The 26,333-nt window shown below is 34.9% G+C and overlaps 3 protein-coding genes and 1 long non-coding RNA gene across 13 annotated transcripts in view; 2 read left to right on the top strand and 2 right to left on the bottom strand.

The window, feature by feature from the left end:
* The window catches only part of LOC127507941 (uncharacterized), a 144,519-nt gene that overhangs the window by 62,881 nt on the left and 55,305 nt on the right, over positions 1 to 26,333 (bottom strand). The window lies entirely within an intron of this gene.
* LOC127507918 (uncharacterized) overlaps positions 1 to 26,333 on the bottom strand; it is an 83,872-nt gene that overhangs the window by 7,397 nt on the left and 50,142 nt on the right. For 2 of the 3 annotated variants that reach the window (XM_051885356.1, XM_051885357.1), the window contains exon 1: positions 5,330 to 9,469. The exons of the other annotated variant lie outside the window; for it this stretch is intronic. The gene's annotated coding sequence lies outside the window, so the exon portion shown is untranslated. Of the gene's footprint in view, positions 1 to 5,329; positions 9,470 to 26,333 lie in introns of those variants that run through there. 3 annotated transcript variants of the gene reach the window in all.
* Positions 1 to 26,333, top strand: part of LOC127507920 (uncharacterized) — a 110,325-nt gene that overhangs the window by 48,654 nt on the left and 35,338 nt on the right. The window lies entirely within an intron of this gene.
* Positions 1,934 to 25,714, top strand: LOC127507929 (WASH complex subunit 3-like). Of its 4 annotated transcripts, none has more exons than XR_007928511.1 (9): positions 1,934 to 2,196; positions 14,260 to 14,332; positions 15,222 to 15,363; positions 15,474 to 15,500; positions 15,968 to 16,096; positions 16,839 to 16,937; positions 17,480 to 17,578; positions 17,944 to 19,635; positions 23,595 to 25,714. XR_007928511.1 is itself a non-coding variant. In XM_051885381.1 (9 exons), exons 3-9 carry the CDS (start codon positions 15,316 to 15,318, stop codon positions 17,971 to 17,973), a joined length of 531 nt encoding a protein of 176 aa, XP_051741341.1. In that variant the 5' UTR covers positions 1,954 to 2,196; positions 14,260 to 14,332; positions 15,222 to 15,315; the 3' UTR covers positions 17,974 to 18,079. The 4 variants fall into 4 exon arrangements, 1 of the variants encoding a protein (XP_051741341.1); XR_007928510.1 differs by lacking the exon at positions 16,839 to 16,937 and adding an exon at positions 16,200 to 16,298 and having other exon boundaries at positions 23,595 to 25,713; XM_051885381.1 differs by lacking the exon at positions 23,595 to 25,714 and adding an exon at positions 16,200 to 16,298 and having other exon boundaries at positions 1,954 to 2,196; positions 17,944 to 18,079.

Below are 26,333 nucleotides of genomic sequence, written 5' to 3'. Positions count from 1 at the left end.
AATGAGTAAGATTTAAATGATTATTACAAACTATTATCATATCTCCACGAGGGTGCTACATTGGAGTACTAAATTAATGTCAGCTATTTTTAAAGACCAAGGAAAGGGAGCAGGCATGGTGAAACTTACAATTTTATCTGTGATCAAATTAAATAAATATCCATGTGTGTTCTTTTTTCTTTTTTTTTTTTTTGAGGAAAGCATCCATCCTGTGAGTATGCAGACAAATTAGGCAATGCGTAGAAATAACAATAAATCATAAGATGAAAACTCCTTCTTGTTTCATTAGACAAACAGTCCTTACATTCCAACACAAAAAAACTGAGACAAAATTTCACCTATGCATACTTTAATAACAACAACAACAATAATAATAATAATAATAAAGAGTTGATCATAATCTTTCCAATACCATTATCATTATTTATAATTTTTTATTTTATTTTTGTTCCATTATTTTTCATTGTTCTCTTTTCCTGAAAGATTTACTTGTTCTCCTCCTTTGTATTATTATTATTATTATTATTATTATTATTATTATTATTATTATTATTGTTGTTGTTGTTTTTGTTGTTCTGGATATTTTATTTAATAAAAATTTTTTAAACAAGTGTGCTTTTGTCAGTAGTCATTACTTTGCCAATTTCATGAAACTTTGTTTGATTATGTGTCTTTTGGATGCATTTTTACAGTTTGCAGCATGTCAAAGTCATCCATTAAACATGTTCAATGAATTTCTTGTGAGTGCTGCCTGCCTTGAAGTCAGAATTAGCTTGTTTGTGAGTTAATTATTTTAATTATTCAGTGGCCTGTTGCATGAAGCAAGTTGAACAAACTCTGAGTTTCAGAGTAGGTTTAGAGTTGACAAATCCAGATAAATCCAAACTGGTTTAGATCAGGATCAGATGTTGCACAACACTCGGTATAAACTTTCTCTGTCAACTCAGGTTTAATCCAGAGTTTGCGATTAACTCTGAAGCGCATGCACCTGAAAGTGTGACACGTGCGGCAAACAGCCAATCACACGGAACATGCAGAGCATCCTTTTGATTCACTTCTCGCGAGAGAGCTGCGCAATTCACTTCTTTTCTGAAGATTAATGGTGCGTCTCAATCAGCTCCCTCTTTCCGTAGTCAGGGCACTGATCAGGGAAGCAGCCACATTCATTTACATGATATACTGATTCACGACCTAGGTAGTGTTGTATTAAATCAAGAAAATGCAATTACCCTCCCTCCTTGTTTAGATTTTGGAAGTCTGTTGCTACACATTTGGCCAATGTACTAAATATTAGGCATTGCTTACAATATTATTATTATTTATTTTTGTTTGTTTCTAAGAAATGTATTATACTGTATGGCCAGAGATGTACCGTTATTGTTGGATATGTGTGTGTGGTCCTATGTGTGTGCGCTCAAGGACACAGAGAACTGTGTTTCTACTCCTAGAACCTTATAAGGACATCAGCCATCTTGGATGAGTTTACTGGAGTTCAAGGACACAAAAGCCAGACATTTTTGTTTAATATAAAAAGAAAAGTAACCAATTAAAAGAAATTTAATTGATTACAAAAGCTGCCTACCTTGGCTTGATTTATAGTGTTTTAAGACTTTGAACAAGAACGTACCACAGAGGAGTCTTCTGACCAAATTGTAAGTAATTTTAAATGCTTATAATTTAGGCCAGACTCGACTTACTTTACCTAACCTGAGAATAATAAATGGCATTGATCCATCGACCCCTGGCCACGGTCGATCGAGCAATGCTTTCCCATTCGCTTCCGCACTCGTGCGCTTGAGTTTTAGATGTAAAAACTTGGGAAGCTAGTGAATCACCTGTGATAAAACCTGTAAGACCTGTGAGAGGGATTATTTATAGACGGCCCAGAAAGGGTTGAACGCACGTAGAACAGATAACATTACGAGCCAGGGAGCCGTAAAGGTTAAGAAAGCTGTAGGAGAGACAGAAAGTCTCACATGGCTAGCCTCAGAGAATGATAGGCAGAGACGAGCTAAAGATAAGACCTGTTAGTGAAGGACGCTTCGCTTATGGCAGGGAGAGCCCAGCAAAAATCCAGCAATGTGTTTAGGCTTATCCATGAGAAAGAAAAATTAGCCTTTCGAGCAGACACACCGGTTCTAGAAATGGAACGTGGCTCCTGTGACAGATGAAAATGGTCAAAACTTAAAGACTGAGGTAGGTCTAGCAGCTATACAAGAAGAAAAAGAGGAAATGGGGAAAATGTGTACCTGTGATAAAATTACAGTATAAGGCTCCTAGAAAAGGAAAATGTGATAGGTACTGTTGATACATAAAGCTAAAGAAAATGTTTTACATTCTTATAGGTGTGATAGAGTGCCAAAAAGAATACTATTTAAACCACCAGACCTGGATAGAAGATATCAAATAGTTGTTAAAATAGTTATAAATAAATAGAAGAAATTCACCTAACATTGTCAGAAGACAGTTTTATGAAGTGGAAATAGGCAGGCTACAAGTAGGACTTTTAATCTGTACCAATATGTGTTCAGTGTAAAATAGGTGTAGAGGCTGTAGAGAGTCTGTGAGCACAGCTCAGACTCAAACGTGTAACAGCGGTGTGTGTAAGATTGTCTCTCACACTGCACTGTCTGAGTAGAGAGAAGAGCTCATAGTTCAGAACGCTAGAGGCTAAAAGACTGGAAAACAATAGTTGTGATAACTGATAACTTTTCTTTTAATAGAAAGTTAAAGAATAGTTAAAAAGGAGTAACAATATTGTAGTATTGAAAGAATATAATTTGAATTTCCAGACAATGAAGATAATGGAAGATAGACTGTTAACAATAAACTTATTATAAAAAAAAAAAAAAAAAAAAAAAAACCCACCAACAATGCAAAGTAGTAGGAACTATATAAAAAAAAAAATCATCTGAGAAAAGATGATGCGCCAGGACCCTCTCAGCCATCCGCACTTCAGGATGAGAAGCCTGAAATAGGGAGAGATTTACAACAGAGACAGAGCCAGAGACAGAGTCAGAGGAGTTAGAGCTTGTATTCAGAGCTTGAATTTGACTCTGATACCGCTGATAGTGAAAGCAGAGAATCTGATATATTATATTAAAACTACTGTATATAATAGTCGACGTAAAAGTAACACTGTAAATATTGAATGATTAGCCTGAGCTTAAAGAGGGAAAACAAATATTCTGACATAGTGAGAAAAGAGATACTTAAGAGATACTAAAGTCAGGCCGGTGTTCACCCTTAACCGTATTGCTCAAACCAAGGGTCTAAAATGGGAAACAGATTTTAATGCATTAGGAACTATAAGTGAAGAAGTAACTAAAGTTTTAGATCTATTGTCATTAAAAAAAAAAAAAAAAATGGATTCTGAAAAGAGAGTTAAAGAAAGTAAGATGCCAGCAAGAATATCAAAAGCCAAGAGAGTGTTAAAACTGGCAGAGAGAATTTTCAGAGCCCAGATAAAGAGTTGGAAAAAGACCAAAGGTAACAGTGGGATTTTGATGATCCCAGTCTGGATTTTAACCCCCGGAGTTCAATGATGAACAGAATAGTGTACAAGAAAGAATATTGGAATTATAATTGTAAATATAACTGGGGTTAGTTATATTTTTAAATCAGTAAGAGTTAAAGGGAAAGGACATTAAAACTTATGTGGACAGGGGTCGAAGATGAGTCGAAGATGCCCCTGCAAGACAGACCTGTATCAACTGAAGTTTAATTAAAATAATGGAATTAAAATAATAAATTAAATAGGTTATTATTGAGAAATATCAATGGATAAAAGAAAAGTGACACTGAGATAAAAGAAAAACTGAAGCTTAGCACGATCTCAGTTTATAACATGACAGTACAATCTAGAGAGAGTTAAGAAAAGTTAAGAAAAAGATTTAAAAAACCAAATCAACAGAAGATTAAAAAAAAAAAAAAAAAGTAAATTTGTTGGACAATGACAAAATTTCATGGGAGAAAAGTGCCATAGTCTATACAGTGATGGGAGAAAAGGCTACAAAACACACTGTATAGCCTAATATATTGCAAATCTAAGGATACTTTAGTCCTGAATAAAAAAGGAAATAATAACTACAGAGGGAAAAAAATGCTAATACAATAGAGTAACTTAAAACAGTGATTAGTAGTCCAATTAAGTTTAGGAAAAAAAATAAGATTGAGAGTAGAAAACAGAGGCTACTTGAGAATGATTGACTAGAAAAGCCTAGAAAAGTTTAAAAAAGGGAGAGACTGAAATACCACAGGTTTTCTACAGAAAAACTTTGCTACCACAAGGAAAGAAAGAATATAATTTTTTATTTTGCTATTTAAGTAAAATATGGAATGTTATTATAGGTTATAAAATTTATTAGCAGTAAGAAATTGTAAGAGATTTTGCGATTAAAATAAGTAGAGAAGAGAAAGAAAAAGTTATAATTGGCAAAAGTGCTAATTAAAACCATACAATCCAACTATACATGTGAAGTATGAATTTTTATACAGAAACTGTATTTTTAAAGTCAAAATTATATTTTAAAATTATTAAAGAGGTTAAGAAACCTGTTACTAATGGTTAAATTTAAAGAGAGTCATTTAGGGTAGCGACTAAGTCAAGTTTAATGCTTTGAGCTGAAGGAAAAATCCATGATAGAAAAACAGAATAAGAGATGGAAAACTGATCTTAAATAAATTTAGATAACAATGTTAGGTCTATACCTAAGACATTTAGGAAAAGGAAAATGCTTTTACTTTACATAATAATAATTATTAATATTATTAGATTAAAAGTTATTTTAATTTGTGAGCTAGGTTTTTTAATAGTAGAAAGTTTTAAAGGAGTTTAAATGTCCATCCTTTCATCCTTCCAGCCTCTCAAGTTAGCCAAGGAAACACTCTGGATGGATGGTAGTTGAAATGTGTATTTAATCATTTGATTTTGAAGTCTTTTATAAAGAATAAAATGTTTAAAAGCTGTAGAAGTTGTACTCAAATTGCTTAGGAAGTAAAGTTTGAGGATACATATAAAAACAATGATTAATGATTTAAAATGAAAAAATTATTAATGATTGATGTGGTTGAGTTTTTAGTATTTTGGAATTTGACAAATACACAGTTTATAAAATATTACAAAATATAATACTGAAGGTGCCTGATGGTAAAAGAAGTTATAAATTATATAGTTTAATGGGTTACATTAAAATTGGAATATGTCGAATAGTGAAGCCTATTCACACTTAAAAGAGGATGATTAAACTAGACAGATTAAACAATAGAACATTAGACAATAGATTTGAATATTGATACAATAGGATATCAAGAATAGAAAAAGACATACCTGTTTGAAAAGAAACTGGCAATAAAGAAAATCCACTGTGCTTGATTGTTTTTGTTAATAAAATGTTAGCAGTTCTTTGTAAAAGATATTCCAAGCTGAAAAGTTGGGACCGAGGTTAGAAGTAGATGCAGCTGTAAACAGCTCATATGATGAAGATTTAAAAAGTGCCTCAAATACAAAAATGGCAAAGGAAGAAAAATCAATAAATGATAATAAAAAGAAAATAGATATCTTATGTTGTAACAGCTGTTAGTGATGAAAAAGGAAAAGAAAGAAAAAGAAAAAAGATTTGTTTAAAAAGTACAATTGTTTGAAAAAAAAAAAAAAAAAAATGTGCACTGAAGATTTAATTTTGAAGCAGGAGAAATGAGCCGAGATAAGAGAGTCAGTTCCAGGCACAGCCCAGAACGCAGAGCTCACGGGAGTGTCAAGGGCACTCAGAAAAAGGAGGAATAATTTCACCAGACATCCCAGCAACAGACAATAAAAGGGTAAAAAGATTTTTAATGAAAAAAAAAAAAAAGATTGTTATGCCAAAATGACAGGTAAATTTCTGATTTAGTTAAAATGTAGAAAAGTTGAGAGGACTTAACCTTTTTACCCAACCAGACAATTCTAAAGAAAAAACAGTAATATCTGTGGCAATAATAAAGCTCATAAGCTAGCTTGAATGAGAGAGGGGCAGTACTTGGACAAACAGAATGTAATAATAAAATAAATAAATAAAAAAAAAGATTTATGAACAAGTTTGACACCTAAGTGAAAATATGATCGAAGTTTGACAGATATGCCTTCCTGGTGTGACCCAGCACTGAGAGTGCACTCATGCAATCCCAGTGGCTGACAATCTAAAAATCCATTAACCATGTAACCCAATTAATTAAGGATTTAAGTATATTTTTCCTTGTTATACTCACATATATATACACCTACTCATCCTTTATAGTTCAATTATATCTTTAACAGCAATTCGTTGTAAAACCTGTGCCAAATAGATATGTGGATGATCCACTGAAGCAGCCGGAAGAAACAGAGAGAGAGAGAAAGAAGGGATCGCCAGAATGAAATTTGAAAATTTACAAACACAAAAGCATTTGTCATTTTAAATTCAGTAGAAGAGATAGTGACTGCTTTTGTTTTGACCACGAAACAGTTGTAGTATATTTTAGGAAAATGAAGAAAAAGTTTGAATGTTGATTAACTGAAATAATTTTAATTCAAGTATTAAGATGTTATTAATGAAATTAATGTTTTTAATTTTGTAGCTATTATTTAGCAAACTAAAAATTACTTAATGCAAAGTGAGGTACGAACTATCTGTTAATTGGTTTTACAGGTTCTATTACCCTACCTGTCTTATCTCTACATTTTCTGTTCAATGTTTGTTGACAGTATGCATTTCATTTTATGATTAAATTATTCTTAGTCCTAATATCTTTCTGACTAATTATCTTTACTAACTTTAAAATTTGTCTTTATCTTATTCATAATTTTATTGTTAAATATCTTCTATCACATTGTTTTTCTATAGCAAGGAACAAATTCCCTTTATATCAGAGGAAATGTTCTAATAATCCAACAGTTTCTTTGTCAACTATCCAAACTTAATTCCTATAAATCTTTTCAAATTTTAAAATGGTTAAGCTCTGTAACTTTATTCAGAATCATCACAGTAAATACTGTATATTCTAATACCTTCCCAACACATTTGTGCATCTTATCCTCAAGGTAATAATGACCCAGAGACTAAGTGAGCACATGGATGCCTAGGACTGTCTATGGTCCGGGTTACAGTGGAATACAATGTGATGAATGTCTGGAAGATATTCATCAGAAGTAACTTGCTGGTATATGTGGTAGGCATAGAATTTGGGGCATGGACCTATGGTGATTTAACCAGTAAAGGCAAAATTGAAGGGACAAAGGTGTAGAATCAGAAACAGCTGGGTATTTCTAGCGTTGTATCTGTAGTCATAACTTATTGACAAATACGAATGACATACAAAGCAAGGGGTTGCTGGTTTTGTCCCAGGAGACTTGGGAGAAATCTAGAGAGCCTGAAATCTTGCTTTAAAGATGGCAAAATGTTCCAACCAGAAAACTGGTTAATTGGAACAATTGCTAAAAGCTATTTAGAATATAGCAAAAGAATGCACAAATTTGTCTCCCAAGAAGGGGAGAATATGATGAAAAGTAGTATTATGCTTTATCAATTTTGACAAATTGGACAAAAATTAAGTATAAATAAAATAAATGTATAGCAGAGCTGAGTTTCCTGTGTGCCAGTGAACTTGTGGAAGGGGGAGAGGGGCTGTATCTCCAGGCAGGGAGCCACAGAAGGACAGGACAGAAGTTCTCTCAGCACAACAGGACAACTCACAGCAGGCTGCAGGGTTTAATAATAGTGAACAGGACCACCACCTCAGAACCTCAATTTCTTACCTGTGCCATGGGAAAGAGCTGGCACAAGATTAACAGAACAGTAAATTATTGAAAGGTTCTGATGTGGGTGGAGTAATTTTGAATTTACTTATCAGAAACAATGAAAGTAAATAAAGACCACAAAGAGCAAAAGCTAATTTTTGCCCAAAAAGAACAAAAATAATGCTGAAATGTAGAAACATCCAGCCAATAAGAACCAATTTTTGTGGGATAAATTATTAATTTTAAATAATTATAAATGTAGCAGGAACGTGGCTTTTAGTTGATTTTACTGTACAATTGATTGTACAATTGACCAAAGCTTTTGAAAGCAAAAGAATAAAAAAGTAGCAATAATAATTTCTGCTATAAAGAACAGATATATTTCTGTTGCATGTAAATACAACATTGGAAGAATCGAGCCAATGTGAGAAAAAATATAAGAATGTTACTGTAGGAAAATCTATAAGTTTGTATTACAGAAAAGTGGAAAAATATATTTAATATTACATAAAGGAAGATAATTTGGATTTGGCAGAAAATGCAATTTATAAAACATATTGGCACTGAAGAAGAGCGTCACCAAATGTATTGAAATTAAATGAAATAAGGAATACCTAATTGGTTTAAAACAGGCAACAGTAGACATTGAGACATATTCCTAAGATACATTTTTTAATTAAATATAAAATATTATATGATGAAACAGCTGAAAATTATGGGATATACAATGGTATGAAGAATCCACTAGGTAAAGTAGAGTCCACTGGAAGATATATGAAGTAAATGTGGGGTAAATATTGTAAAAAGCAGAAAACCCTCAATGATATTAGTATTACAGACTAAAACAACAAGATGTTTTGGGGAAGATGTTCAGATAGAGATGTATGAGTAGAGGAAGGCAGTACTTATACACGTGATTATACACTGTAAAACGAAAAGGGACTTTATAAACCTAAAGAAACATTACTGGAAATTAAAATTTTGTAGATAAGAAGGAAAAGTATATATATATTTGTTTAAAAGCTGGAATAATTTTGGAAAAGGGAAAGAGAAGGTAAACACTATAGCAACATTGGTCAGACTTGCCAAAGTTTAAGAAGAACATTCATGACAAAATAAATATACTGAATTGTGTAAGAATGTAATTTTAGAAAATCTAACAGAGACAAATCCTAAAAATCATAATAAAGTTAAGATTACGATGCTTATGTGGTGATATGGAAACAAACATTTTGAAAACTATTAATTACTGTGAAGTAATCAAGTAGAAGAATATTCTAGCATAAGAAAATTAATTTTATGTGGTGATATAAAACAGAGTAAGGATACTGTAAGATAATGCATGAAGAGGATAATACTACCTCGTGCTTGCAGAAAGAGTTAGAAATGAAAATGATTGTCTAAATAAATTAATAAACAACATAATAAAAATAATTGAATAAATATGCCAACACTTAAATATAGAATGTATGTTAATATTAGTGGAATACTTCATGGTTGAGAAGAAATGTATGTTGACAGAAGTGTATATGGACAGTATATTATTTGAGAAGAAAACATTTTTGTGCAGAATTTAAAAAGTGACAATATGCAGAAACCTAGAAAGAGTAATATTAATTAATGGATAAGTATGATGATAGCAAATAGAGCATATAGGCCAATAATATTTAGAGAGAGTCATGTAAAATAAATGAAGGAAAATATATGCCTCACTATCTATTATATTAGATTGTATTATATTATATATCTATTATATTCTCATATGTAGAAAGAAGATAACGAGAAGATTTGGACTATAAAGACTGAAAAGAGAGAAACTGGACAAGGACGGTCAATAAACTGAGAAAGCAGCCAAAACTATAGTTAATAATGAATGTTATTATAGCATACAATATAATTAAATGAATAATTGAAAATCAGCTTATTATAAATAAGATGTGCTAGTAGACATATTGTAATATTTGAAATGACAAGTCATTTTGCTGTGTTGGATGCAGGCTTATCATACCGGTGTATGAACACAGCAAGAGAACAGATGAGGAGGACAAACAAGCTCTCATTAGAAACCAAGAGCACTGAATGGCCTTGACTGAGTCTGAAAAGAGCACTGAATGGCCTTGACTGAGTCTGAAACCCCTGAAAGAAGGGGCAGAAGTAGCATAAGGAGTCCTATATAGTGTGTATATGCTTCTTATTCAGTTATAAGATAAACTATGATAGCAAGCAATGACAGCACTGCTTCCAGCAGCACTGAGACCTTAGCTGGGGTCAGTGTCCTTGTCCAGTGTACTTTAGGAAATCCTGGAACTCAAGAGAGCTTTAGGGGGAGGACTCTTGACAAGACGATTTAATTTCTGGGGTGTGTTTTGAGGATTACAAAAGTATAAGATGCCACCAGATACTGATGTACCAAAGGATGAACCTTATAATGGGGATTTATTTAAAGATCTATTATAAGAAATTACTTTATTAAAAGTATGGTTTATGCTTTAAATACTTGGAAGTTGTTGTGAATTAGAGACATGAATATATAGTATACTTTGAATATATAGTATAGGCAGCGGCTGTCGGCACTTGGTGTAATAGCAATTAGATTCTGTTTGCATGTGTGAAAATAGCATATTTCCTTAGTGTATACTACATATAGTATATTAAGGAAGTTAAACTATGTGTTATGGTAACTGAAGATGAAACTCTATGATTGTAGTACAGGTTATAAGATAAATTTGTAAATTTTTGAATTTAAAATATGAAAGGTTTAAATTATGGTTCTATAAGGTTCCCATTGTCAATTTTGTAAACAAAATTTGTCTCCCAAGCTTAAAATTTACCAAACTGATTTTTGATATAGAATGTATAATTTATGTTTGAATATAATTCAGAAAAATATCAGAAAGACTACTGTTGATACAAAGGTTTAATTACTGGATTGTTTTGAAAATAATGAATGTACTGAATGAATAATGAATGAACTAGAGAAACTCTTTTGTAATGTATTATTTGTAATGTGAATATTTACTATATATTATATGTAAATGCTCAAGAAATGATTACTGAAATAAGTGCAACAATTTTGAATGGAATTAATTGCTTAAAAATATTTCACCCAGAGTTTGGCAATTAGATATTTACAAAGTGATGAATAAGGAACCTTTTGCACCTTTTGTTTGAATTGGTTAAATGTATGGGGTATTTTAATTTGTAGTTGGAGCAAGAAACATCACTCCAGATACTAATTTTGTGCCCAAAAGATCAGAGGGAATGCAGACGGCCCAAGTTTCCAAGGTACATGGCCTGGAAGCTCAGATCCCCTTTGGCTTCTGCAAACTGTCTGAGCCAGGGGAGGAGCCGCACCTTCCTTTGGGAGGACCTGAAGGGTGTTGAAGTAACTAATGGATTCTTTGTAGGATCCAAATTTGGCTTATACTTGAAAATCAAGCAGAGCACACAGTTTTGCCCTTAAATGATACTGTACAGAGAAATATAATTGATTTATAATTATATATAATTGATAATTGATTAATTATTAAAATTATGGGAAGCAGAAAACTGGGTGGAATGTTACATGAATGTGTTACTAAGGAGTTTAAGAATTATGAACGAATGTACATGTTACTGTTAAAATTTGAAGTGAACAACGTTTGTGTGCCACAACTATGCTTGAGAATGTTGAATAACGAGTCAGGATAATTGCATGAAGGGGGTGTTGTATTAAATCAAGAAAATGCAATTACCCTCCCTCCTTGTTTAGATTTTGGAAGTCTGTTGCTACACATTTGGCCAATGTACTAAATATTAGGCATTGCTTACAATATTATTATTATTTATTTTTGTTTGTTTCTAAGAAATGTATTATACTGTATGGCCAGAGATGTACAGTTATTGTTGGATATGTGTGTGTGGTCCTATGTGTGTGCGCTCAAGGACACAGAGAACTGTGTTTCTACTCCTAGAACCTTATAAGGACATCAGCCATCTTGGATGAGTTTACTGGAGTTCAAGGAGACAAAACCCAGACAGCTTGCACCTGCGAGGCCTTGAGAAGGAACTGGAAACTTTGGGAAAGTTACAATGTACATCAATCAAGAAGATAACCCAACGTCTGCAATAAACAACAGGAGTATAAAAGACTGATGAGTTGATTGCCTCTTCGATACTGATACGTCAGTACCCCCGACGCCTAGAAGCCCAGAGCTGAGGACAAGAAACCCCAAGCTGAAGATGGGAAGCCCAGAGCTGACTACACCTTTGACTCAAAACAGTGATTACTGTATCTTATACCTTAATGATGAAGTTTTATTTGCCTTTACATTTTTGTTTATTATAAAAAGAAAAGTAACCAATTAAAAGAAATTTAATTGATTACAAAAGCTGCCTACCTTGGCTTGATTTATAGTGTTTTAAGACTTTGAACAAGAACGTACCACAGAGGAGTCTTCTGACCAAATTGTAAGTAATTTTAAATGCTTATAATTTAGGCCAGACTCGACTTACTTTACCTAACCTGAGAATAATAAATAATAAGGTTAAAGGTGTTAAGATCAAAATACACACCGAAAAACAGTAGCTAGGGAGCTGATTGAGACGCAGGGTAAGAGATTGTTATGAAAAATATCATGAAATTAAATGCATTTACAAGGCAGGAATAAACACTGCTGCAGTGAAAGTTTGAAAAGGCAGCTGAAAGAAAATATCTCACTATATCAATGCATGTGAATCAAACAAATATGCCTAATAATTTATATTAGATTCACAAAGAGCTCAAATGAATACACATAAGCTTAATTTGTTTAAAAGCTTTATATATTGATGCATGTATTATATTTATATCAATTTAAAAGCAAAGTTAAATATTAATTGTCAAGTACTATAACCCCAAATCAGAAAAAGTTGGGACAGTATGGGAAACACAAATAAAAAAAGAAAGTAGTGATTTCTAAGTTTACTTTGACTTGTATTTCATTGCAGACAATGTGAACACAAAATATTTCATGTTTTGTCTGGTCAGCTTAATTTCATTTGTAAATATACATCCTTTCCTGTCATTCAGACCTGCAACACATTCCAAAAAAGGTTGGGACAGGAGCAATTTAGGGCTAGTAATCAGGTAAATTGGTTAAATAATGATGTGATTTGAAACAGGTGATGTCAACATCCTTTAGGAGCAAAGATGGGCCGAGGATCGCCAGTTTGCCAACAAATACGTGAGAAAATTATTGAAATGTTTAAAAACAATGTTCCTCAAAGAAAGATAGGAAGACATTTGCTTATTTCACCTTCAACAGTGCATAACATAATTAAAAGATTCAAGGAATGTGGAGGAATTTCAGTGCGTAAAGGACAAGGGCGCAAGCCTAAGCTGAACAACCGATATCACCACATGGGCTCAGGACTACTTTGGCAAACCTTTGTGAAGTACCACAATACGTAGTTACATCCACAAATGCCAGTTAAAACTGTACTGTGCCAAAAGGAAGCCCTATGTTAACAGTGTCCAGAAGCGCCGTCGACTTCTCTGGGCTCGGAGGCATCTGGGATGGACCATCACACAGTGGAAACGTGTACTGTGATCAGATGAATCAGTATTTCAGGTATTTTTGGGGAGAAATGTACGCCGTGTGCTCCGGACCAAAGAAGAAAAGGATCATCCAGACTGTTACCAGCAACAAGTCGAAAAGCCAGGGTCTGTCATGGTATGGGGTTGTGTCAGTGCCCTTGGCAAAGGTAACTTGCACTTCTGTGATGGCACCATTAATGCTGAAAAGTACATAGAGATTTTGGAGCACAATATGCTGCCTTCAAGAAGACATCTTTTCCAGGGACGTCCATGCATATTTCAACAAGATAATGCAAAACCACATTCTGCACACAGTGTTGTGAAAAGGAATGGCAACATTACAAAGTGGTAAATGCTTTACTGTTCCAACTTTTTTTGAAATGTGTTGCAAGAACCAAAATAGGAATTTTGTTTTTTTGAAAAACAAAACAAAAAAAAAAACAATAAAAATCATGAGGAACACATTAAATAATGTGCTGTTGTATTGTCTGCAATGAAATACAAGTCAAAGTAAATTTAGAAATCACTACTTTTTTTATTTGTGTTTTCCATACTGTCTCAACTTTTTCTGATTTGGGGTTGTATTATATGAATTAATATAAATATAATAAATAATTAGCAGCAAAAGATAAGCAATTTTGTCCCTAAAATGTTTTCACAATAAACTGACTAAATTTGGAGCGAGAGATACAGGGGGAGTGGCTTTATTGCGTCAGATAATGTCACTTTACTCACAGCTGATTGTTATCCATGTAGTGTAAGTTACCATAGCAATGAACTTCGCTAAAAACCAATCCACCTTCATAAGCCCGAAAAACCAGAGTTTACTCAAACTAATCTTGAACTTACCTGGGTAGAAACTGAAACCGGCTCTGTGCAACAGGCCAAAGGGTTTCTATTTTGCTGTTTATTTTATTTATTTATTTTTTTGTTTGTTTTTGTTTTTGAGGCCCAACACATATGTGGTGTCAGAGCGTAACAACCCTGGAATAACATCTACAGAGTTACAACACAATTTGAAGGTAAGCATAACTTTTAGCATAAATATTTTGTTCCTTTGCATGCATTATTTATTAATTAACTTATTGGTTGCTTAAAATGAACCCAAAATATGTTGGAAATGAACATTTATTAATATTAAATATAATAGTTAAACAATAACCATTTATTAAATCATTTAATAAATGTTCACCTTTTGATTATTATTGTTGCCTCTATAATTATGTGTCTGATTTTCAATTTCCAACCTAGCCAGCCATAGTCATTTTTAAACAATAGTTGGGTTAAATAAAACTACCCAGCAGGTTGGGCAAACATTTAACCCAACTGCTGGGTTAAAACCACCCAATCGCTGGGTTTGTCCATTTTCAACCCAACTTTAACCCAGCATTTTTTAGAGTGTGACAATAATGGAAACATAAAGCTTATCAGTATGTCACAATATCACCCTGTTTGGACTTTGTTTTCTGCACCATTTCCTGCCAATCTGTCATCATAGTTATGCATTTCAATTCACTAACTTGCAATTCGAGTCAATATCAGTTAATATTCGAGTCAACTTTAAATTTTCTCAAGAAAAAAATCTCAACTAATGCTGTATAATATACATGGGTATAGGCTATTAAAGAACATTAAAAATTATAGTTAATATGTAATATGGTGTATATATTTAGCTAAATGCTCCTCTCTAGAGTTAATTTTTCTAGCTGACTAACGAGTTTATGGTCACTGAATATGTTTGTTCTGAGGTAAATGTGACGTTACGTGACATTGTTTACAAGCTCCGCGGTTGAAACACTGATTAAGCGATTATACGAGACATGATATGGATTTCGTTAAGTTGTAGTGTATCTTTTATCATACCTTGAGATGTTCATTCATGTTTATTTCGCGCTGTAACTGGTATTAAAGCGGAGGAGAGGATCAGTTCACGTGCGCGTCAGGCCGCCGCCTCTCTTGAACTGCTGCGACTGAACAACATCCATTGGCTGGTTATTGAAGAGGAATGGCGGCACGAGACAGCGGCATAGACAGTGTTGGTGGCATGAGTACTGTAAGTGATTGTGAAAATGCTTCACAATATAAAACAGTACTAAACTACTTCATACGTCATTTTGTTTATTTAATGTTTGTTTGTTTTGATTTTTTTGGTTTATTTCCCAGGCAACTACTGTAATGCTGTCCCGCACAGTAAGTTGTTTATACTTGTCAATAGCACAGTCTGATTTTACCAAATGGTTGTTGTCCTCTGTACATCAACTTTCTCAACCAATTTAGTGTTTGTCAGCACTTCGGCTAACTCACTTATCTGAACTAATGTTACCGTAATTCCAAAATGAAAAAAATGCTATGCTAAATAATTAAATAAATAAATACGTAGGTGTTGGTCTTATGCATTTAGCAGACGCTTTTATCCAAAGCGACTTACAGTGCATTCAGGCTAACAGTTTTTACCTAACATGTGTTCCCTGGAAATCAAACCCACAACCTTGCGCTGCCAAAGCAATGCTCTACCACTTAAGCCACAGGAACACTTACCTTATAATAGCCGTATATGACATGAACGACTGGGTAAAATCAGGATATGCATATATGTTTTAACAGTGATTATGACATGATGTGAGGTTTGACATCTGTTGTTTTGTGCTATTTTGCAGGACACCGATTACAGCACATCAGAGGATGAGGAACACCTGCCTGTTGTCCGCCCTTTGTCTCCTCCACCGCTACCACCACAACTACCCGTACCACCACCGCCTTCTCCTGTTCCTCACAATTTTGAAAATGTAATTTACACATTTAATGTACCCTCTTTAAATGAATAGTATTTGCCATTTGGTTTGGTTAATCTTTCCTTTGATTTTTATTCACACTCTTTTTTATTTGCAGGACTCAGATGACAGCACATCAGGGGTTGAGGAAGGCCCACTTGATCATCATCTTCTTCCTCCTCATCCACCACTCCTTCCTCACGAAGACGATTTTGATGTAATGTGTACATTAAGCATAGCCTATTTAATGCTGTAGTTGTCATTGTTTGGTACCAACAATGTTCGGTGTCCTCCGTACATCAACTTTCTCAACCAATTTAGTGTTTGTCAGCACTTCGGCTAACTCACTTATCTGAACTAATGTTACCGTAATTCCAAAATGAAAAAAATGCTATGCTAAATAATTAAATAAATAAATACGTAGGTGTTGGTCTTATGCTTTTAGCAGACGCTTTTATCCAAAGCGACTTACAGTGCATTCAGGCTAACAGTTTTTACCTAACATGTGTTCCCTGGAAATCAAACCCACAACCTTGCGCTGCCAAAGCAATGCTCTACCACTTAAGCCACAGGAACACTTACCTTATAATAGCCGTATATGACATGAACGACTGGGTAAAATCAGGATATGCATATACCCGTACCACCACCGCCACCACCACCGCCTTCTCCTGTTCCTCACAATTTTGAAAATGTAATGTATTTGGTTTGGTTAATCTTTCCTTTGATTTTTATTCACACTCTTTTTTATTTGCAGGACTCAGATGACAGCACATCAGGGGTTGAGGAAGGCCCACTTGATCATCATCTTCTTCCTCCTCATCCACCACTCCTTCCTCACGAAGACGATTTTGATGTAATGTGTACATTAAGCATAGCCTATTTAATGCTGTAGTTGTCATTGTTTGGTACCAACAATGTTCGGTGTCCTCCGTACATCAACTTTCTCAACCAATTTAGTGTTTGTCAGCACTTCGGCTAACTCACTTATCTGAACTAATGTTACCGTAATTCCAAAATGAAAAAAATGCTATGCTAAATAATTAAATAAATAAATACGTAGGTGTTGGTCTTATGCTTTTAGCAGACGCTTTTATCCAAAGCGACTTACAGTGCATTCAGGCTAACAGTTTTTACCTAACATGTGTTCCCTGGAAATCAAACCCACAACCTTGCGCTGCCAAAGCAATGCTCTACCACTTAAGCCACAGGAACACTTACCTTATAATAGCCGTATATGACATGAACGACTGGGTAAAATCAGGATATGCATATACCCGTACCACCACCGCCACCACCACCGCCTTCTCCTGTTCCTTACAATTTTGAAAATGTAATGTATTGTGTTTGGTTAATCTTTCCTTTGATTTTTATTCACACTCTTTTTTTTATTTGCAGGACTCAGATGACAGCACATCAGGGGTTGAGGAAGGCCCACTTGATCATCATCTTCTTCCTCCTCATCCACTGCTCCTTCCTCACGAAGACGATTTTGATGTAATGTGTACATTAAGCATAGCCTATTTAATGCTGTAGTATTAATTAACATGAACAAACAATGAATAATACATTTATTACTGTATTTATTAATCTTTGTTAATGTTAGTTAATGAAAATAAAGTTATTCATTGTTAGTTCATGCTAATTCACAGTGCATTAACTAATGTTAACAAGCACAACTTTTGATTTGAATAATGCATTAGTAAATGTTGAAGTTAACATTAACTAAGATTAATAAATGCTGTAGAAGGACTGTTCTTGATTAGTTCATGTTAACTAAAGTAGTTAACTAACATTAACTAATGAAACCTTATTCTAAAGTGTTACCCAATGTTCTTCTCTCTCTCTCTCTCTCTCTCTAGTATTTTGCTGATGACGAGGAAGAAGACTAAGCTCTCTTTTTAAGTAACAATGATATTGTTATTATAATACTTATATATATAAAAAAAAAAAAGTTCATTTAATAATAGCATTGATAAATAAAGAGCATTAATATTTTTTAGTGTGTTCATTGGTAATTCTTCTTCTTAATTTTTGCAAGGGACAAACTGATCTGTTTTCAGGGGTCAAAAGCCTCCTGTAAGATTCTAATGTTATTTCTATCAGTATCAAACTTAGATTCTCATTTTTAAAATGAGCCTACAGACATATTTGTATCAGCTGGGACTTTTTTTTTTTTTTTTAATTCTACATCATCTTTCTGCAAATAATGCAGTATTATGACATGCAGCTCAATCCAATAAACTGCATATGGGATGGATTTAATCATTTAATTCTACATCATCTTTATGCACATTACTAAGCTATAATTGCATTATGTATATCTAAATTGTGTCTACCAGTATATCGCCCACCCCTACTTATTGTGCTTAATACACTTGAACATCGAGCACGTCTCTAATTCGCGATCGCCTTCTGAGAGAGGCAGGTTTCATGCATGCACTTTGGCAGTGTGTCAGTCAGCACGAGCGCTGCAGCGAGTTCCTTTTCAGGATATATTCCACTTATAACTCTTTTAACATCAAGCCCGTCCCGCTCTTTATATTCTCATTCATGCATTTCATCACTCTGAAGTGTGCAATATATTTACATACTACGATATAGAGATTTTGCTATATCGTATAACGACAAACATTTTATTTCGTGGTAACGATATATATCGTCATATCGCACAGCCCTACATGGCAATGTTTCCTCAATCAGCCAATTCTGACTGTATCTGCACATTTCAGTCGATAAATAAATGCTTTAAAAATTCACTTAACCCGGTTACATACTCAAACAGCTGTGCATAGTGTAAATCATATGGAATGTGTGTCATTCATCTGTCCTATAGGTGGACTGAAGCAGCCGTTTAATGATGAAACTCTTCTCAGTCATTTAAGGTATCAGAGATGGCAAGTGAAGGAAAAGATTTGTGGAGAGTAACTATCCTCCGGTATTGCCAGTTCAATATACTGTAGATTCCAGTGGACATACAGCAGTGTATGTTCCAATACTACAGATGCTTCAAACAATGTTTAAAAATACAGATCTTCTTGATAGAATTCAAGAAGCCAAACCATCGCCACCTGGAATGTACGTCTCATGAAGACGGAACGTATTTCAAACAAAATGAGGTATTGTCAGAAGCAGGAGAGCTGAAATTGTCACTGATTCTGTATGTGGATGACATTGAACTAGCAAATCCTTTCTTGAAAACCCTGTCATCAGCACATGGTGGCATATCACCTCAATGCACCATTTTTTTTTTTTTTTTTTTTTTCAGACCCCACATACAGGTCTCGAGTGTTACTACAGACAGCCAAAACACATACAGTACATCAAAAGTCTCCATCGATGGCACAGAGTATGCAAATGGAACGTTTGTTTCTGCAGTCCAAGCAGGAGGACTTCCAAAATTCAGCAGGATTGAAAATATACTGCTTGTGAATAACTCTGCTTCCTTCCTTTGCAGGAACTACGAACCCTGGTACACTGAGCATTTAAGATCATTTGAGCTGACATCATCAGACATCTTCTCTGTGCATCAGCTGTCGGAACTAAATGACACAGTAAGTCTCACAGCATACACTATTGATGGACATTTGCTGTCAACACAGAAAAGATCTATTTTGATCAGAGATTTGGAGGATTAAACACATTTAGAAATGGGAAACCACACAGTCAATCACCCATAACCATTTGTGGTTAGAATAGTGTTAAAGGGATCGTTTACCAAAAATGAAAATTTGTATTAACTCACCTCATGCCATCCCACGTATATGACTTTATTTCTTCTAATGAACAAAACAGATGATTTTTAGAAAAAATACTATCTCTGTGAGTCCATATAATACAAGTGAATGAGTTCCAAAAAGTTAAATTCAAAAAGCACATATCGCAATAATGACAATAATCCGTAACAACCTCAGTGGATGAATGTGGATGTCTTCTGGAAAAATAATGTCAGGAACATTCAAATATTTTAATCTGTAATCATGTGCTCACGAGAGGGTCAAGTTCATGCTTGGTGTAAATTTAAGCATGTTAAGTATGATGTCAGCATGTTGTTAAACTCGCGTGTGAAGTGCACAAGGATATACATTTTTGTGCAAGCTTCTCTATGTGTTAAAGTAAAAAAAAAAAAACAGTTACAATTATGAAAAATGTTCTTACACCATTTTACTCCAGAAGACATTGATTCATCTACTGTCATTATACGGATAGGGTTGGGTATCATTTTAACGATTCCAATTCCGATTCTGCTTATCGAATCCGGTTCTTATCGATTCTCGATTCCGATTCCAATTTTTTTTTTTTTTATGGAGAGAAAATAATGTTTTTACCTTTTTATTCTTGCCACATTTAGGCTATAACCAGTGGTCTGTAACTGTTTTTGTACATGAGTGTGAGACGCTGCTATTGCTAATATTAGCTGTATCTAGTGCTTTAGGACTCGCGGCTGAACTTAGAGTTCACACATCGCGTCTTTTGCACGCGCAAGTTCGTTATTATGTAGGCGCGTTATTTCAAAGGTTTCCAGACGCGCCTATATGCTTTTCAGAATGCCTCAAGCACACCGCAGGTCATGTGACAAGAACCAACCGATCAGCTTCGGCCTTTCCGTAACAACATCAAAAGCTCAGCCGGGTTTTATTTCTCATCTCCATAAATATATCTAGTAAAGCTAATGCAAGGGCTAGAAATCAGTTAATCCTTGATACTTCCTCGTCATCTTGCAGAGCGCAGTTCATGGTTGCATAGCAACGACAGATGCCACGGGAGCAAAAGCGCTTTGGAAAGGAGGAGAAAGTGGCGCGGCCGCGCTTTCCACGCGTTTTTAGACGCGACGGAATCGATACACAGAATTGAAATGCGCGCATCGTATCGAATACCCGGTTCTTTGAAAATTGGAACCGGTTCACGATACCCAACCCTATATACGGATGGCGTCATTATTGCTGTATGTGCTGTTTGAAGTGTTAACTTTTCAAAACCCATTCACTTGTATTATATGGACTCACCGAAATGGATTAATTTTCTAAAAATTTTCCACAAAAAATCTTAATTTGTGTTTATCTTAAGAAAGAAAAGTCATACATCTGGTATGGAATGAGAGTAAATGAGTTACATATTTTTGGTGAACTTTTCATGAAATATTCACAAATAACCAAAAACTCAATGCATTCTTTATTTTCTTTTAAACAGTAAGAATGGCAGCTCACAACTTCCTGTAGACGTAGTGAGGAAGATGACTCTGTCTTCATGTCCAGAATCTGTGAATGAGTTAAAAACAATGATAAAAGAAAAGTTTAAGCTAGACTTTGACTTTAACCTATCTTACGGGGATCCAGATTTTGACAGGCAGCTATGTTCCCTTGTAGACATAGAAGAACTTCCACGAAAGGCAGTACTAAAAGCTTTACGATCTATTCAGTTCACATTTATTTGTATAGCGCTTTTCACAATACATATCGTTTCAAAGCAGCTTTACAGAGAATGCATGTCAACATTACAATTTAGATAGAAATTTGGGAATGTCCGTGTTGATCCAGATGTTGCGTCATCTGAAGTTATCGCAGGACGGGTCTCCCAAGATAAAACAGAAAAGTAAATGGAGAATAATTAGCGTAGCTGCTGTTCATAACATTAAGCAAAGATAGTCATGTGCAATTGATCTGATATGAGATGGATTATGTGAATGCTTGGCTGAAGAGATGTGTCTTTAATCTAGATTTAAACTGGGTGAGCGAGTCTGAGTCCCGAACATTATCAGGAAGGCTATTCCAGAGTTTAGGAGCCAAATGTGAAAACGCTCTCCCTCCTTTAGAGGACTTAGCTATCCTAGGTACAACCAGAAGTCCAGAGTTTTGTGATCTTAAAGAGCGTGAAGGATTGTAGGGCGATTAGAAGATCGGTTAAGTACACAGGAGCTAAACCATTTAGAGCCTTATAGGTCATTAGCAGTACTTTATAATCGATACGGAACTTAATAGGTAACCAGTGAAGAGATGATAAAATTGGTGTTATATGATCATATTTTCTTGACCTGGTAAGAACTCTAGCAGCTGCATCATTTTGTACCAATTGTAGCTTGTTTATTGAGGAAGCAGGACAACCAGCTAGTAATGCATTACAGTAATCTAGTCTAGACGTCATGAAAGCATTAACTAATTTTTCTGCATCAGAAATCAGGGCTCTAGGCATATTCACAACAGGTTGGTCAGAGTAATGCATCTACTTCCTTTGTGTTGCAAATAATTAACTTAAACCATATGCAAAGTTTCCTTAAACATTTCTCATTCTTTTTCTCACTATCCTGTTATCTGTCATCTGAAGACGTCTGAAATATGTATTCATAATCCCTGGTAGACAGCTTGAAATTTGATCTATTGTAGAGATTTTAGTATGTGTTAATGGAAATAACGTTTGCATCGTGTTGAATGAGAACAAGATTGAGTGGCTAAGTTAAACAAAACTAAATTGATTTAAGTAAAGAAAGAACATTTTTATTTTGTTTTGATTCTGATGTATTTGTGAGGATAATTTATAATATTTTCAGATAATTAAGAATAGTTTAGTTTGCTCTTTCCTGCATTTTGCAAAGAAGAACTTGCTTGCTTTTTCCGCAAAGAAGGAATTGCTTGCTCTATTTTCTGCAAAGAAGAACTTGCTTCATTAAAATAAAATACAGAACTGCTGTTGTCAATTGGACAATTAAGGAAAAGCAGAGCAGATTGCTCATATACAGCTGTGATGACAATTTATGTGGGGTCAATTTGATTCATGCCATTCTCTGAGTGTTCAATTTCCAGAAGAGGCTGTCCCAACCCAAACAAGAGCGAATGGACTGTGCATGCCAGTGGGGGAAAGAGACTCAAAGACCCAGGCTGCAGAGAAACACAGGCACTGGTTGATGGGCCTTCACCTCACCCCTGAAAGAGGAAGCTGACACTTCTGAGGGCTGGCAACGAAAAGACTGAGTTAATGCAGAAACAACAAGAGTCAACCTCATGCTCCACCTGGTCCTCATCACTGAGAGACCCAACGCACTGGATGAAGAGAGACACTAAAACAGCCAAACAGGCTCAACTGACTGATGATACAAGTGGGGGACTTCCATCTCTTCCTCGTGTGTGTGTGCAGGTACTGCATATACAGTGATCACTACAGAGAATGCCTCAAAATTGGACTTGTCATCACAACTTACAAATTGGTAATTCACTAGTCTAGCAGTTCACTAGCAGTTCTTTATTTTGTTAATCTACTGCACTTTTCTTTCAATAAGCTCCAGTCCAAGCCTTTATGAAATGGAAGTTAAGTGTTAGCTTGACTGATGTTCAGTTAAAACTGGGTCTGGACTTAGTTAGAGGACATTGCTTTCACTAACTAGGAGTTTTTACCATTTTGAGATCACGCACACAGGACTTTTTGAGAAGACTGATTTCTCATGTCTGCTCACTAGTCACTCTGGTCAGTCCTGGTCTAGTCCTGTCATGTCAAGCTCCGATCTGCTCTGTTCTCTGCCCAGTTTACCTGTGCCTGCAGTTCAACCCTCTCTGGTCCCGGATGTCTACAGGTTTCGGACTCATGCCTCACGGTTTCTGCGCTTGCATCTCTCCTCTGGATTTGTTGATCTTTCCTGGACTCATTCTGGTTACCAAACTTTTCACCTGTCCTTCGACTATGCTCACCTGTCAGCCATGTGCAGAGCCCACTTTTGTTCAATACATTTTCTGAACTGCCTTTGCTGCTTATTTTTTATTTATTAAACTATATATGAAGAGTTTGGTTCCAAAACGCAATAAATGCCATTTTTTTAGAGAAAAAAAAAAAAGGAATTGAGTTTCCGCCAAAATCAGTATTGTATCTGGTCGGTTTTGAAAAGTCACTTATTAATTTTGCGTCGTGTTATTCTTTCATGTTTTCTCCCTTTCTTTTCAAAACGCGACAAATGCCAGTCTCCCTTCTCTGCAGAATGAGATATATCCGCTCATCCAATCACAGCGCACCATTCCACGCACTGTAAACAGTAATGGCGGCGCTCTGAATACACCCGGCATCCTAGATTTCCTTACCTGCTTTGTACTTTGTGATCAACAAAAACAGAAAAATGAATAATTTTGACGGCATTGATGAACCTGTGGTGGTTTCTGCGGTGGGGAAGAAACGCAATTCATCGAAATGTAATCATTTACGTGAGGAGATTAAGAAGATGAGGCACTCGAGTCAGGAGGAGGAAAAATGCTGTTCCTTGTTCCACGACAGCACCAAACTTCTGTCACGGTCCCCAAAACTGAATCATGAACAGTTTTTAAAAGCCGTTTTTAATACCAATGTACTCGGCAAATGTGTTTATTTTAACCGTGCGGTGGCGCCAGATACTCTGTAATCGGTAATGACAAATGGAGACATAATTAATTTACAACATTAACAGGATGACTCGTTGAATTCATTTTGGGAGCGACGACTGAATGTATTTTTAGTCAAATGCCTGTATATAAGATTAGTACTGGCAAAGTTCAGAGGCTGTCATATATGTTAATCAACTTACTATGTTGTATATTTTCATTATGAAAAATAACTTTTATATCGATGGATTAATTGCATTTTGAAAAAAAAAAAAAAAAACGTGTCATGGATTTATTGCATTTTGGGGAATAAATAATCCGTTTTTAATAACAAACCTTTGAAAATCAAAATCTAGATTTTAATGTTTAATGTTTTTATAACCAAAAGATGCTATGTGAAAGTTTGAAACAGAAAATAGTGGTTTTCATCTTGCTGGTTTCTTGATAAAGAAAACACATTTTTACTCAAATTAATCAAAATGGATTTATATCATTTTGGAACCAAACTCTTTTATTTATTTAAATCAAAAAATACAGGGGGGAAAAAACAGCAATATTGTAAAATATTATTACAGTTTAAAATAATGGTTTTCTATTTTAATATACTTGAAAATTTAATTTATTTCTGTGATCAAAGCTGAATTTTCAGCATCATTACTCCAGTCTTCAGTGTCACATGATCCTTCAGAAATCATTCTAATATGATGATTTATTATCAGTGTTGGAAACAGTAGTGCTGCTTAATATTTTTTATAACCTGTGATACTTTTTGATGAATAAAAAGATTTATATTGTTAAAAAAGTAAATAATTTCTATTTTGAAAAAATGCTGTTTTTAACTTTTTATTAATTAAAGAATCCTGAAAAATCCCTCGAAGGAACAAGTGATGAAATAGTCTTTCCTGATGTCATCCCTGCCACCACACCATTATATAATCCAGGTCATCAAACAGCCTCCGGGACATGTGATCTTAATGAAAAAAGAACAGCATTTATTAGAAATAGAAAGCTTTTGTAACATTACACACTGCCGTTAAAAAGTTTGGGGTCAGTAAGACTTTTTTTTTTTTTAAATAAACTTTTTTTTAAATAAAGCCTTGACCGTAAGTTCATCTGTTTATGTAGGTCTGTATTTAACGTACAATTTGCTTTAATTTACAATGACTACATGCTCACAGTTCATGTGTTCGGGTTGTGGCCCGGAGGACTCCTTCCCACTCGAGTTTGACCTTGCTAAGTAAATGTCGGCCGCAATTTTTAAATCGCAGTTGTTTTTGGCTAATAGTCCGGTAAAAAAAAGTGCACAAAAACACTGGATATTCATACCGAGAAAAGAGGTCCACTAGATGGTTCAAATGAGCTCGGTGCTGCTGAGATGGATGGAGATTTTCATTTCAAAAAGACTCACACTGACTCAGCCAAGCCGAGCAGACTACAACGCCCATAATGCATTGCGGAATGTAAACAAACTTGGCCGTGTCCATTTTAACTCGGCGCGTTTGAGAAGTTTTTTCCTGCCCTGGAGCCGATTCATATCATAGAGAATCATAGAGGGCATTCACAGGACCTTTGCATTTGTGTCTGTTTGTTTTGGGGGGATGATACTTCACCGGTATTTTGACTGAAAGTTTAACAGCACCTTTATGAGGCATTGCATGGGTTTGTGCAATGGACTGCAACAGAAACTTTGACAATTTTCAGCACACTTCCCTGCTGCTCCTTTCTTTCCTGAAGCAAAAAGGCTGCCAAAATAGTGAGCTTAAAAGAGAGCTTGATGATCTTGATGAACAGCTAAAGCTGCCTAGTACAGAGATCTTTTGCATGAACTTCAGCCTCAACTGCCAGTCAATGCTGGAGGACGAGAGGTCTGTGTGTTACATTCAGGGCTTGACATTATAACACCCGCCGAATGCAGGTAT

Source organism: Ctenopharyngodon idella, unplaced genomic scaffold, assembly GCF_019924925.1.
Source record: "Ctenopharyngodon idella isolate HZGC_01 unplaced genomic scaffold, HZGC01 HZGC01CH25, whole genome shotgun sequence".
Classification (NCBI taxonomy): Eukaryota; Metazoa; Chordata; class Actinopteri; order Cypriniformes; family Xenocyprididae; genus Ctenopharyngodon; species Ctenopharyngodon idella.
The sequence above is the reverse complement of the archived record's forward strand: the minus strand, read 5'-3'. Positions and strand labels throughout refer to the sequence as shown.

Bases quoted from the DNA above. Each gene is read 5' to 3' on its own strand.
- LOC127507929 (XM_051885381.1), top strand. From the start codon at position 15,316: ATGGCGGCACGAGACAGCGGCATAGACAGTGTTGGTGGCATGAGTACT. The intron at 15,364-15,473 runs GTAAGTGATTGT...TTTATTTCCCAG, and splicing joins GTGTTGGTGGCATGAGTACT to GCAACTACTGTAATGCTGTC. The intron at 15,501-15,967 runs GTAAGTTGTTTA...GCTATTTTGCAG, and splicing joins CTGTAATGCTGTCCCGCACA to GACACCGATTACAGCACATC.